Source organism: Pelobates fuscus, chromosome 5 (genome assembly GCF_036172605.1).
Source record: "Pelobates fuscus isolate aPelFus1 chromosome 5, aPelFus1.pri, whole genome shotgun sequence".
NCBI lineage: Eukaryota > Metazoa > Chordata > Amphibia > Anura > Pelobatidae > Pelobates > Pelobates fuscus.
The window spans coordinates 274,524,789-274,539,273 of NC_086321.1; the positions used below are offsets into that span (position 1 = coordinate 274,524,789).

General features: G+C 45.0%; 1 protein-coding gene across 1 annotated transcript in view; it reads right to left on the bottom strand.

Moving 5' to 3' along the window:
• Positions 1–14,485, bottom strand: part of LOC134611443 (glyoxylate reductase/hydroxypyruvate reductase-like) — a 76,052-nt gene that overhangs the window by 12,205 nt on the left and 49,362 nt on the right. Inside the window, exon 8 of the mRNA XM_063455328.1 lies at positions 4,852–4,982. Within this exon, the coding sequence (XP_063311398.1) occupies positions 4,852–4,982 (131 nt within the window). The remainder of the gene's footprint in view (positions 1–4,851; positions 4,983–14,485) is intronic.

The window sequence follows — 14,485 nt, forward strand, 5'->3', positions numbered from 1 at the left end:
GTGTGTGTCTGTCTGTCCGTCATGGTGAGTGTGTCTGTCTGTCCGTCATGGTGGGTGTCTGTCTGTCTGTCCGTCATGGGGTGTCTGTCTGTCCGTCATGGGGTGTGTCTCTGTCTGTCCGTCATGGGGTGTGTGTCTGTCTGTCCGTCATGGGGTGTGTGTCTGTCTGTCCGTCATGGTGTGTGTATCATGGTATATGTGTGTGTGTCATGGTGTGTGTGTGTGTGTGTGTGTGTGCGTCTGTCTGTGTCATGGTGTGTGTGCGTCTGTCTGTGTCATGGTGTGTGCGTCTGTCTGTGTCATGGTGTGTGTGTCATGGTATATGTGTGTGTGTGTCATGGTGTGTCTGTCTGTCTGTGTCATGGTGTGTGATGGTGTGTGTGTGTGTGTCATGGTATATGTGTGTTTCTGTGTCTGTCATGGTGTATATGTGTGTTTAAAAATTGTGTTTTTGCTCACCTTTTTTTTCCCCACGCAGCGTGCTGGTCTCCCCTCGCCTGGCCCTGCCTCTATGGCTAAGATCATCAAGCTTTGCCATAGGATTGGCTGCAAAACGCTACACCAATCAGCATCTCCTCATAGAGATGCATTGAATCAATGTATCTCTATGGGGAACGTTCAGCGCCTCCAGAGTGTGGAGGCCCTGAATGTAGGTGCACTGACACAGGAAGCACCTCTAGTGACCGTCTGAGTGACTGTCACTAGCGGTGTCACTTTGAAGCAATGTAAACACTGCCTTTTCTCGGAAAAGTTAGTTTTTACGTTGAAAAGCCTGTAGAGACATGCTATAGATACCAGTACCACGACATTAAGCTGTGTGTGTGTGTGTGTGTGTGTGCACGTCTGCTAGTGAGTGAGCGAGCTTGCTTGCATGTGTGTGCCTGCTAGTGAGTAAGCTTGTGTTTTTATGTCAGTGAGCTGATGTATATCAGTGAGATTCTTTGTCTATGAAGATGTGTTTTTAATGAGCTTGTGTGTGTCATTGAGATGTCAGTGTGTCTGCATGTGAGTATGCTTACTGTATAATTAAACATTTTACTCTGAAAGGACCAATATTTTATATTAGAAAAAGCAATATATATATAAATATATATATATATATATATATATATATATATATTACTCAATCATCTGTCATCTGGGGTGGTAAGACATAGCCTTACATATTACATGCGACAATATATTGCGCAGTGACTTATGGGGCTGGCATAACATTTTTTTCCAGGGCTGCTTTGTATCCCCAGTCCGGCCCTGTGGCTGCCACATCTGGGAAAGGTTACACATGCAGAGACTCCTATCTGAGCTTGGGCAGAAAAGATGAGACACTGGTGGTGTAGGTTACAATAGTAAATAACCCACAACGCTGTGATGATGACTGCTCTGGAGCAAAATAAATATTTATTTTAAAAAAAATTCAACTGAATTTAGCATTCCTCTTTGTAATAAATTTTATATTTAAGCTAAGTTGAGCCCATCATGACAAATTCACTTTACAAGGTTACTTCAATCACCATGACCACTTTTGTGGTTTAAAATGGTCATGGTGCTTGGAGTGTGGATGTGCATATTTTTATATGAAACGTTGAACATACAGTGATATTGTGTAAGTCCACCTCCTGCATCATCATTAGCCAGCCTGCAAAGGAGAGTTCTGAGCTGTTAATGGTAAATCTGTGCATAAAATACGTCCATTGACTCATAAGCACACATACAGTCAGGTCCATAAATATTGGGACATCGACACAATTCTAATCTTTTTGGCTCTTAATACACCACCACAATGGATTTGAAATGAAATGAACAAGATGAGCTTTAACTGCAGACTTTCAGCTTTAATTTGAGGGTATTTACATCCAAATCAGGTGAATGGTGTAGGAATTACAACAGTTTGTATATGTGCCTCCCACTTTTCAAGGGACCAAAAGTAATGGGACAATTGGCTGCTCAGCTGCTCCATGGCCAGGTGTGTGTTATTCCCCCATTATCCCATTTACAAGGAGCAGATAAAAGGTCCAGAGTTCATTTCAAGTGTGCTATTTGCATTTGGAATATGTTGCTGTCAACTGCTGTCAGATCCAAAGAGCTGTCACTATCAGTGAAGCAAGTTATCATTTGGCTGAAAAAATAAAACAAACCCATCAGAGAGATAGCAAAAACATTAGGTGTGGCCAAATCAACTGTTTGGAACATCCTTAAAAAGAAAGAACGCACCGGTGAGCTCAGCAACACCAAAAGACCCGGAAGACCATGGAAAGCAACTGTGGTGGATGGCCGAAGAATTCTTCCCCTGGTGAAGAAAACACCCTTCACAACAGTTGGCCAGATCAAGAACACTCTCCAGGAGGTAGGTGTATGTGTGTCAAAGTCAACAATAAAGAGAAGACTTCACCAGAGTGAAAACAGAGGGTTCACCACAAGATGTAAACCATTGGTGAGCCTCAAAAACAGGAAGGCCAGATTAGAGTTTGCCAAACAATATCTAAAAAAGCCTTCACAGTTCTGGAACAACATCCTATGGACAGATGAGACCAAGATCAACTTGTACCAGAGTGATGGGAAGAGAAGAGTATGGAGAAGGAAAGGAACTGCTCATGATCCAAAGCATACCACCTCATCAGTGAAGCATGGTGGTGGTAGTGTCATGGCGTGGGTATGTATGGCTGCCAATGGAACTGGATCTCTTGTATTTATTGATGATGTGACTGCTGACAAAAGCAGCAGGATGAATTCTGAAGTATTTCAGGCAATATTATCTGCTCATATTATGCCAAATGCTTCAGAACTCATTGGACGGCGCTTTACAGTGCAGATGGACAATGACCCGAAGCATACTGCAAAAGCAACCAAAGAGTTTTTTAAGGGAAAGAAGTGGAATGTTATGCAATGGCCAAGTCAATCACCTGACCTGAATCCGATTGAGCATGCATTTCACTTGATGAAGACAAAACTGAAGGGAAAATGCCCCAAGAACAAGTAGGAACTGAAGACAGTTGCAGTAGAGGCCTGGCAGAGCATCACCAGAGATGAAACCCAGCGTCTGGTGATGTCTATGCGTTCCAGACTTCAGGCTGGAATTGACTGCAAAGGATTTGCTACTAGACATGTGCAATTCGTTTCGGTCCGAATATGTATTCGGACGATTTTCGGACACTTCGGACATTCAGGTACTTCCGAATGTCCGAATTGCCGAGGTCCCGAAGTTCTTAAATTACCAAATTTCCGAAGTGCCGAAGTTCCGAAGTGCTTAAGTGCCAAAGTTCCGAAGTGTCAAAGTGCCGAAGCTCCAAAGCACAGTATTGCCTAAGTACTAATATACTTACCCAGTGAAAGAAGAAGAATGTTACATTGTAAATAATTTTAAATAAAAAGTATACAAACATAGACAGGATTCAGCTGTAAGCATTTGCAACACTTACAACAATCAAGTAACATACATTCATATAAAATGTAAGTTACTTAGCCTGTCAATGTAATGACAGGAATGAATAAGTAGATAACTCCCTAATTCCCACGGTATTAGGGAGCTATCTACTAAAAGGCTGAAAGACCTAAACTGGTCTTTCAGCCAAATTTACTAATACTAAGTAAAGATTACTTAGTATTAGTAAATGATGCCCCTACTCGCTATACCGCGAGTAGGGGCATGTCTATTAAACAGTGAGCAGCCTGTGGCCCCCTTTATTAGTATTTAGGGCCCCCACCCACCGCTCAGGGGTGGGGGCCAGGGGGGATGACATTAGGTCCCCCCCCTTATTTTACTGTAGGGCCCCCACCCACTGCTCAGGGGTGGGGGGCAGGGGGGAGGACATTAGGCCCCCCCTTATTCTCATTCAAGGCCCCCACCCACCGCTCAGGGGTGGGGGCCAGGGGGGAGGACAATAGGTCCCCCCCCATCATTTTACGTTAGGGCCCCCACCCGCCGCTCAGGTCTTTCAGCCTTTTGGTAGATAACTCCCTAATACCGTGGGAATTAGGGAGTTATCTACCAAGCGGCTGCAAGAGAAGTCCCGAGGTGCCGAAGTCCCGAAATGCCGAAGTTCAGAAATTCCGAAGTGTCGACGTGCCGAAGTTGCCGAAGTTCCGAAGTGCTGAAGTTGCCGAATTTCCGAAGTGTCGAAGTTCCGAAGTGCCGAAGTTCCAAAGTCTTGAAGTGCCGAAATGGCGAAGTCCCGAATTGCGAAAATCGCGAATTTCGGAAGGCCGAACCGAACCGAATTTTTTTCCCATGCACATGCCTATTTGCTACCATGTATTAAAAAGTTAAAGTTTGATTTATGACTGTTAATCTGTCCCATTACTTTTGGTCCCTTAAAAAGTGTGAGGCACACATATAAACTGTTGTAATTTCTACACCGTTCACCTGATTTTAATGTAAATACCCTCAATTTAAAGCTGAGAGTCTGCAGTTAAAGTACATCTGGTTTGTTTCATTTCAAACCCATTGTGTTGGTGTATTAAGAGCCAAAAAGATTAGAATTGTGCTGATGTCCCAATATTTATGGACCTGACTGTAGCATGCCCGTAACAGATGTCCAATAGAAGCACGATCCCCTCTCTGGAATATCTCTCCCCTTACAGTAAGGAGTGACATCACAAAAGCAGCATCGGGATTTAAGGTGAGTTTTTCGTTTATATCACTTTTTTTTAAAGGGAAGAGAGGCATGCCAGCAAGGGTTTCACAAACCAAAAACAGTGTTTTATTAAAAAAAAACAAAAAACTTTTCTTTTGCAGTAACCGTTCACATCGGAAATCAGTTATATCATACACCTCTTTACAGGAACTGGGGCACACACAAGTGCAAATAAAAAGCATTCATTACATTGAGTAATTTATTGTTTGACGTAACTCACCACAATTTTTTAATTTGAAAAGTGGATGATCTGTGGGTAGAGGTTCCGGGACAGTGACATCCAGACCAGCAGCAGCAATCTGTCCATTCACCAAGGCATAATAAAGATCGTCCTGGTTTACTACTGCTCCCCTGTAAGGTGAAGGTGTTTGGATAAAGTACACAAATCAGTATTTGTTCTAGATGAGTTTGAATGAATTATGTTATTTCCAAATCTTTTTTCTACAATGTTCACAAGGGCGGATTTACATTTTTTATTTTTTTTTTCATTTTCAAAATAAACGTTACATGTCGTAAACATTTGGTAAGTAATATGACAAACATTGTATTATTCAGATTTCTTACATAAGTTTTAGCTTACAGTAGGCTATTGTTTCAATTCAATGATTTGGAAATTTTTACAAAGAAGTTACAATTTAGCATTTCAAAACTTTATACTTATAATAAAACATTGTGTGTTTGTGTCTTTATTAACGTTTGTTGTCTTGTCAGTTTACCTCCTATGTCTATGTGTCAGGGTTTCTTTGCTGTTTTAAACAGCAACCCTTTTCTGTTTCAGTGAATGAGTTTTCCGCTGCAATTACTATGAGCTCCTTCTGCTTGTTGCCACGGTTACTCACCTGTGAGTAGTAATCAACCCTGCTGCTAATCAGTTCTGCCTATTTAAGCAGCTAAGCCCAGAACCTCCTTGCCCTTGTGTGGTTTCCTGTTTCCCAGAAGTCTCCTTGTTCCTGTTTTTCCTGACTCCGCTGCTCTCCGTGCTCCTGATCCCTGGCTTGTCTGACTACCCGCTCTGGTGACTGACCCCTGCTTGTTTCCTGGACTTTGCTTTTGTTATTTATCAATAAAGGTGTGTTTGCATCTAGTTCCGTCTCTGTCTGGTTCCTGGTCCCTGACATTACGCAAGGGCCATGAATACAGATGGTACAGGCAAGACACCTATACCTAACCTACTTACCCGGTGGGACCAGCAGAACCACCATTTGGACCAGTATGCCCATCTGGATCCAGTACCCGGCCAGCCTGCGATTGCGGCCGCCTCTGCCTCACTTCCTGTTCTAGCACCGGTTGTAGCCTCCAAACCTGTAGCGGCTAGAGAAATGACTGGGTCTGTCCCGCTCCCTCAGTATTTTGGGGGCAACCCAGCTCAGTGCAGAGAATTTATAAATCAGGTTAAAGGATACCTTGAAATCCTGCCCCAGGCATTTCCTACAGACAGTGACAAAGTTCACTTCATGATTTCTTTGCTGTCTGAAAAGGCCCTAGCTTGGGCAAAATCTCTCTGGGAGGCAGAGAAGCCTATTATTTACAATTACCCTGAATTTGTTGCGTCCTTCAAAAGGGTTTTTGATATTCCAGCTCGCTCCACCCCTACTGCCAAACTACTCTTGTCTAATGCTCAGGGCACAAAAACTATTGTCGAGTATGCCAGTGAATTCCGTACCATGGCAGCAGAGGGTGGCTGGAACAACGAGACTCTCGTGGCTGCCTTTGCACAGGGTCTCTCCGATGTGTTTAAAAATGAGATTGCAGCCAGAGAATTACCTAAAGATCTCGAGGAACTGATCTCGTTTGTCACCCTCATTGACATCAGACTCCGAGAGAGATCCTCATCCAGGGAGCGCCTGCGGAGGCCTCTTGTAGATTTGGCACCAAGCTTTTCTAACCCACCCAAACCTCCCTCACCTCCCATGCCTCCTGGTCCTGAGTCCTCTGTCTGTGTGGAGCCAAGGCGGTTAGGCTTCTCATGCCTCTCGGTCAAGGAGAGAGCCGTTAGGAGGAGGGAGGGTCTGTGCCTATACTGCGGACACCACGGTCACATGTTAAAGTTTTGCCCGATTCGTCCGGCAAAGGGCCCGCACCCAAGATACTGTCAGGGGCAGATCTTGGGTGGTCTTTCTGCAGACCCAGAGATATGTGTGGGCAAACCCTTGGTGCCTATTATCCTCTCCTGGCCTGATTCATCCATTGAAACCCGGGCATTTCTTGATTCTGGGGCCGCAGGCTTGTTTATAGATTGTGCATTTGCAGCAAAGCACTCTATACCCTTACAGTCTCGCAACTTTCCACTAGCCTTCGAAGCCATCGATGGCAGACCAATACAGCCAACCCACGTGACCCAAGAAACCGTGCCCATATCTCTGGCTGTAGGGGCTCTACATCATGAGACGATCCAATTTCAGGTAATTTCCTCTCCATATTACCAGGTTGTTTTGGGATACCCTTGGTTACAGAAGCATAACCCCACAATTGATTGGCGCAAAGCTGAGATATTATCATGGTCCCAGCAATGCACATTGTCCTGTCTCCAGAAACCGGTCAAAGTTTTGGGCGCATGTTCTGCCTCTTCCTTACCCGCTGAGTACCAAGAATTCCAAGATGTATTTGACAATGGTCAAGCCAGCGTTCTGCCACCACACCGTCCGTATGACTGTGGTATCGAACTCCAACCTGGTGCCAATCTTCCCCGTGGCCGGATTTACCCACTGTCTGTAGCAGAGAATTGAGCCATGGAGGAGTATGTTACCGATGCACTGTCTAAGGGTTTTATTCGGAAGTCATCTTCTCCTGCCGGGGCCGGCTTTTTCTTTGTAAAATGGAAAATCGCATTTAACACCAGGAGCGGCCATTACGAATACCTAGTAATGCCCTTTGGTCTTTGCAATGCTCCGGCGGTTTTCCAAGAATTTATAAATGACGTCCTGCGAGATATGCTGCAGCAATGTGTGGTGGTTTATCTTGATGATATTCTTATCCATTCCCCATCTCTCGAGAACCATCACGCAGACGTTTCTCGTGTTCTACAGAGACTTAGAGAAAATAATCTGTTCTGCAAATTGGAGAAATGTGAGTTTAACTGCAAACAGGTCACATTCTTAGGATATGTTATCTCCGATGCTGGATTCTCTATGGATCCTGAGAAACTTTCGGCTGTACTAAAATGGCCTCGACCTACGGGTCTTCGCTCTATACAACGTTTTCTGGGCTTCGCCAATTATTATCGGAAGTTAATACGCAACTTTTCTTCCTTGGTTAAACCTCTCACGGACATGACCAGGAGAGATGCTGATCCACAGCATTGGTCACAAGAAGCCATTACTGCTTTTGAGTCTCTCAAAGTCGCCTTTGCTGCTGCTCCTATACTGGCACACCCTAACCCTGCCTTACCATTCATTCTCGAAGTCGATGCGTCTGAGACAGGAGTAGGCGCCCTCCTGTCTCAACGTCCTAACCCTGAGAGCCCCAGGCATCCGTGCGGGTATTTCTCGAGGAAATTGAACCCGGCGGAATGCAAGTACCAGATTGGTGATAGAGAACTTCTAGCCATAATTCTAGCTCTCAAAGAATGGAGGCACCTTCTTGAGGGTACTTCAGTGCCAATCCTCATCCTCACAGACCACAAGAATCTTGCATATCTTTCCGAAGCTAAGCGGCTTTCCCCCCGGCAAGCTAGATGGGCTCTATTCCTATCAAGATTCAATTATGTGATCTCTTACTTGCCCGGTACTAAAAACATTCGGGCTGATGCCTTGTCTCGATAGTTCTCCCCTCCATCTAGAGAGGAGATAACCCCTACTCCTGTGATTCCTCCGGACTATATACTGGCAACCATCCGTACTAACCTCACCTCACCCCTAGGCGAGGAGATTCTGGCTGCACAAATTAATGCTCCTCCAGAGAAACCTAATGGCCGTTGTTTTGTACCTATTAACCTCCGTACGAAACTATTGAGTACATACCACGACCCCAAAGCAGCTGGACATCCAGGCAAAAACCAGTTAATCTGGTCTGTCTCCCGGCAATTTTGGTGGCCTAGTCTCCGTTCGGATGTTACCGCTTTTGTAGCTGCCTGTCCTGTGTGCGCTCAAAATAAAACCCCACGATGCCCTCCAGTGGGTCTCCTGCAAACCATACCTAATGGTGAACGACCCTGGACCCACTTGTCCATGGATTTTATCGTAGATCTTCCGGTCTCCCGTGGCAATACAGTCGTTCTCATGGTTGTGGACCGATTCTCGAAGATGTCGCATTGCATTCCCTTGAAAAAACAACCAACTTCCCAGGAACTTGCAACAATTTTTGCTTGAGAGGTCTTTCGTTTGCATGGGTTACCCAAAGTGATAGTCTCAGATAGGGGTAGCCAGTTCGTGTCCAGATTTTGAAGAGCTTTTTGTACGCAAATGGGAGTCCAGCTTTCCTTCTCCTCGGCCTACCACCTGCAATCCAATGGTGCAGCGGAACGAGCTAACCAAACACTGGAACAGTTTCTGCGTTGCTACATTTCCGACCACCAGAACAACTGGTCTGATCTGCTACCCTGGGCGGAGTTTGCCCACAATAGTGCGATTAATGCCTCCTCCCGGCTATCCCCATTCTTGGCGAACTATGGGTTTCAACCATCCATGTTGCCTGATACGTTCTTGCCACAGGGGATACCGGCATTGGAGGAACATCTTAGGGAACTCCGTTCCACTTGGGTGCAGGTTCAGAATTCTTTGCAACGCGCAATGCAGAACTACAAACTCCAGGCCGACCGCAGACGCCTTCCTGCACCTACCTATCAGATCGGAGAGAGGGTCTGGCTGTCTTCCCGCAACCTACGCCTCCGTGTTCCCTCACAAAAACTGGCACCCCGATACGTTGGGCCATTTCGTATACTTCGAAGGGTTAACCCTGTAGCTTACGCACTTGACCTTCCTGCTAACATGCGCATCTCAAATGTTTTCCATGTTTCCCTCTTGAAACCGTTGGTTTGTAATCGCTACACCACCTCAGTGCCACGTCCTGTTCTGATTGACAATCATGAGGAATATGAAATACGCAGCATCATTGACTCACGGGTCTTCAGAGGACAGATCCAATACTTGGTGCACTGGAAAGGATACAGTCCAGAGGAACGCTCCTGGGTTCCAGCCTCTGATGTCCATGCACCATCCCTCCTTCGTTCCTATCACGCCCGCTTCCCTATGAAGCCCGGACCCACCAACAGAGATGGGGGGAGTCGTTGAGGGGGAGGTACTGTCAGGGTTTCTTTGCTGTTTTAAACAGCAGCCCTTTTCTGTTTCAGTTAATGAGTTTTCAGCTGCAATTACTATGAGCTCCTTCTGCTTGTTGCCACGGTTACTCACCTGTGAGTAGTAATCAACCCTGCTGCTAATCAGTTCTGCCTATTTAAGCAGCTAAGCCCAGAACCTCCTTGCCCTTGTGTGGTTTCCTGTTTCCCAGAAGTCTCCTTGTTCCTGTGTTTCCTGTTTGTTCCTGGTTCCTGACTCCGGCCTTGTTCCTGACTCCGCTGCTCTCCGTGCTCCTGATCCCTGGCTTGTCTGACTACCCGCTCTGGTGACTGACCCCTGCTTGTTTCCTGGACTTTGCTTTTGTTATTTATTTGTTATTTATCAATAAAGGTGTGTTTGCATCTAGTTCCGTCTCTGTCTGGTTCCTGGTCCTTGACACTATGTGAGTGTGCCCGTGTAAACGTTATTTCCTCTCACTATTGTGCATTAATTCGAACACTTTAGATATGATTTCTGAGATATGATTCCCATGGTTCCCACAATGTTTTACATAGCTGTGATTTACCCAGTGTAGACATCCTTAATTCTTCCATTCTATGAATATCATCAATCCTCATGAACCATTCTCTCCTTGACGGTCTTTTAATAGTTTTCCAGAGCCCTGCTATTACTAATTTAGCTGCGGTAAGGAGGTAAAGCATTAGTGAATTTTGGAATGTGTGCATAGATACAGGGATGTAGTAAAAAAGAAGTGATTCGGGTGTACCGGGAATGGGTGTGCCACTGAGTTTTCCCGTGATCCTTGCCACTTCTCTCCAGAAACCCACTACTCTGCCGCAGGACCACCAAATGTGTTGGTAAGTGCCTCGTTCTTGCAAACACCTCCAACATAGCGGTGAATTATTAGTGTTGTTTTTGTTGGCATCTACGGGAATTTAAAGTTCGGTTCTTGTAATATTATGCTAGAATGTGACTTCATCATTTTGGTGAAGATTATGGGCCATTGTTTCTCTTCTATCGGGGTCGAGAACCATTGTTGGTTTTTTATAGTGTAACAGGGGAGGGTGCTGTTTGTACATTCTTGTATCAAATGATAACACTTAGATACTATTTTGGTTTTTGGTGGGATGGAGCAAAGCTTTTCAAATTTGAGTTTCTTCTCTTGGCCTCCAGCATAAAAGTCCCTCTTTATTCAGGAAGTGTTTTAGCTGATGGTATTGGAAAGTTTGAATCAGTGTTGGGTGATTTGTGCCCGTGAGGTCTGTTAGGGGTAAGAGTCCGTCCTTGGTGACCAAGTCCTTTATTGTTACGATTCTGTTTCTAGATTTAGGTATGATCTTGCTCATGTTTACGTTATCCCTACCTGGTGGAAAACTGGGGTTGTGAGAAATCGGGATGAAATGGATTAATGCGCACCTTTCCCCTTGTATCCTGTGTCACACTACACAATTGATTAAGTAAAGTCAGGATGCTCTATTATAACAGCTGGCCTTTGTATCTTCTTCTTGTTTCCCCCCCTGCACTGGATATCCTGTTATCACCTTGCCTTTATGACTATTGGGAAGTGTTTGTGTAATCAAGTAACACCTTTTGACCAGCTAATGCCAAATGTGCTTTAAGTTCTTTGAAGATGCAATTGACAGGATATGACTGTATTATGTAAAGACAACCCCTTTTGGATGTGTACAGAATTCTGTTATAAGATCTGTGTTTTTCCCCATTAAAATTAGGAACAGTATTTTGTCATACACTTGTGTGACGGAGTACTGTCCTCCAAGCTTGTATTTCTGCTGTGTCCATTCCTTGTCTTCATACCTGAGAGAAAACATTGCTGTCTGCTGAATTTAAACCACAACACGGGTAGAGTGGTGATGGTGTCGGTGTGAAGTTTCCAAGTGGGTTTATTTTTTACCACGTTTCAAGAGTGGCTCCTATGGTGGGTAGGTCCCTTGGTATGTTCCCCCTGCCTGTGGATAAAGTCCAGGGGAGATATTTAAGAGGTGTTAATATTTGTGATTGTTCTATTTGGACCCATGCCTTAGTGCCTCCCTCTCTTGACCATTCTAATATCCTCCCTAGGTGTATTGCCTTATGGTAATTTTGGATGTGGGGGCATCCCAAACCCCCTTTCTCCTTTGGTTTAGTCAGTAAATTGAGAGCTATTCACTGACGTTTTTTCGCCCATATAAATGTTGTGAGCATTGACTGGATTGAGCGAAAGAAGGCAGTCAGGATATGTATAGGGATAGTGTTTAATAGATATAAAATGCATGGTAGAATATTCATGGATATAATGTTTATTCGTCCCATCCATCGGAAATGCGGTTTATCCCATCTATCTAGGTCCTTTTTGATAGTTGTTAGTAGATCAGGGAAATTTTCTTTATAAAGAGTTTTATGTGTATTGGTAATTTTTATCCCGAGATATTTGATGGCGTGGGGTGTCCATTGGAATAGGTATTGCGCTGTAGTCTATGTACTTGTTCCGGGGATAAGTTGATGTTTAGAATTTCGCATTTGTCAATATTGATTTTGAAGTTAGAGACTTTACTATACTCATCTAAGACCATTGTCAAGTAGGGTAGACTGTGTAGTGGATTTTCAATAGTGAAGAGTAAATCATCGGCGAAGGCCGACACTTTGTATTCATGTTGGTGGACCCTGATGCCTCGCATGTCGGGGTGACGGCGTACAGCCTGCAGAAGGGGCTCTAGAGATAATATAAACAATAGGGGAGATAACGGGCATCCCTGTCTGGTGCCGTTACTTATCGTCAGGGCCGCCACCAGAAATGTTGGGGCCCCTAACTCAGCGCAGGGTCTGGGGCCCGCCTCCAAATATGCCCACTGGGTCAGTGGCGGATCCAGAGTCTGATCTCGGGAGGGGCACTTGTAGATTTTTTAACTAAATAATCCAGACACAATAACCACTACAGCTCAGTGTAGTGGTTATGGTGCCAATAGTGCCGGGACCCCCTCCCAGAGTAAGTAGTCAAACCGTTTAAGAACAGTTTGACAACTTACCTGAGGTCTGCTGGGAAATGGGACTGTCATAGGGCATAGGAGCAGTGGTGTGTGTGAGTGGTGCAATGTGTAAGGGGTCCAGTGTGTGTGTGTGTGTGTGTGTGTGAGGGGGACAGTGTGTGAAGGTTGCAGTGTGTGAGTGAGGGTGGCAGTGTGTATGTCAGGGGGGCAGTGTGTGTGTTAGGGGGCAGTGTATGTGTGTTGCAGTGTATGTGTGTCTGGGGCAGTGTGTGTCTATGGGGGGCAGTATGTGTCTATGGGGGGCAGTGTGTGTGTGGGGGGGGCAATGTGTGTGTGTAGGGTGTGAGAGTGTGTTATAAGGCATGGGGGGCTTTTTTTATAATATGCTTTTTTTTTTTACATTTATTTAATTAAAATAAATATTAATTATGTCCCCCCTCCCTTTTTACCTTTACTGGGAGGAGGGGGGACATTTCTTGATCCCTGGTGGTCCCAGTGGGATTCATTGGTGGTTCCAGTGGGGAGAGAGAACTCTAGCCCGTAGCTCCAGGGCTAGAGTTCACTCTCGCGAGATTTGAAGCGTTGCCGTGGTAACCCCGGCAACGCTCCAAGCTCGCAAGAGGAGGACCCGGAGGAGCTGCAGGCTGAGCTCCTGGGTCCTCTCTCCCTCTCCCCGCTGGTTGCCAGCATAGTGCCTGCGGACCGGGGAGAGAGATCTCCCCTCCGGTCCGCAGGCACATTGCAGGGCTAGCACCTTTATGTGCTGGCAGGGGAGAGGGAGACCGTCGGTTTTCTCGGGGGGGGGTTTCGGGGGTTTTTCACTATTGTGGCCAGAAAGAGTCCCTGTGGGTTTGGTCTTCAGCTGTCAGCTGAAGCCACTCCCACAGCAGTGCTGACAGCCTCAGCACAGTGCTTTGTGTGCTGATAGCCCCTCTGAAGTATTCACCCATGCGTGAATACGTCAGACGTGAATGAGGCCTTTTTAGGGCCTCTGAACTCGGAAGTCCCTCTGGTGGCCGTCTGACTGCAACAAGGTGTTCCAAGCTTCCAATGTAAACACTGCATTTTCTCAGAAAATACAGTGCTTACAAGAAAAAGGCAGCAGGGAGCTGTAGCACTCACCTGAACAACCTCATTAAGCTGAAGTTGTTCAGGTGACTATAGTGTCCCTTTAATCTTTTAACCAACATTCAAGTAGGGGAGCATTTGGGAAATAGTGATCACAATATGGTAACTTTTGAAATAAACTCAAAAAAGCAAAAGCATGTGGGGGTATATTAAAACGTATAATTTAAAAAAAAGCCAATTTTAATAAGATTAGGGCAGCTCTACAACATATCGACTGGCATAAACTCCTTAGTGATAAGAACACTGAGGAAAAATGGAAACTATTCAAACAAATATTAGAAAGGTACATTTCACAGTATGAACCATTGGGTAATAAATATAAAAGAAACAAATTAAAACCAATGTGGCTTAGTAGAGAAGTAAAACAAGAGATTAAAAATAAGAAAAGGGCTTTTAAAGCATTTACATCGGACAAATCAGAGGCATCCTATATAAGATATAAGGAAGCCAATAATACTTGCAAAAAGACAATTAAAGTGGCTAAACTAGAAAATGAGAAATTGAAAGC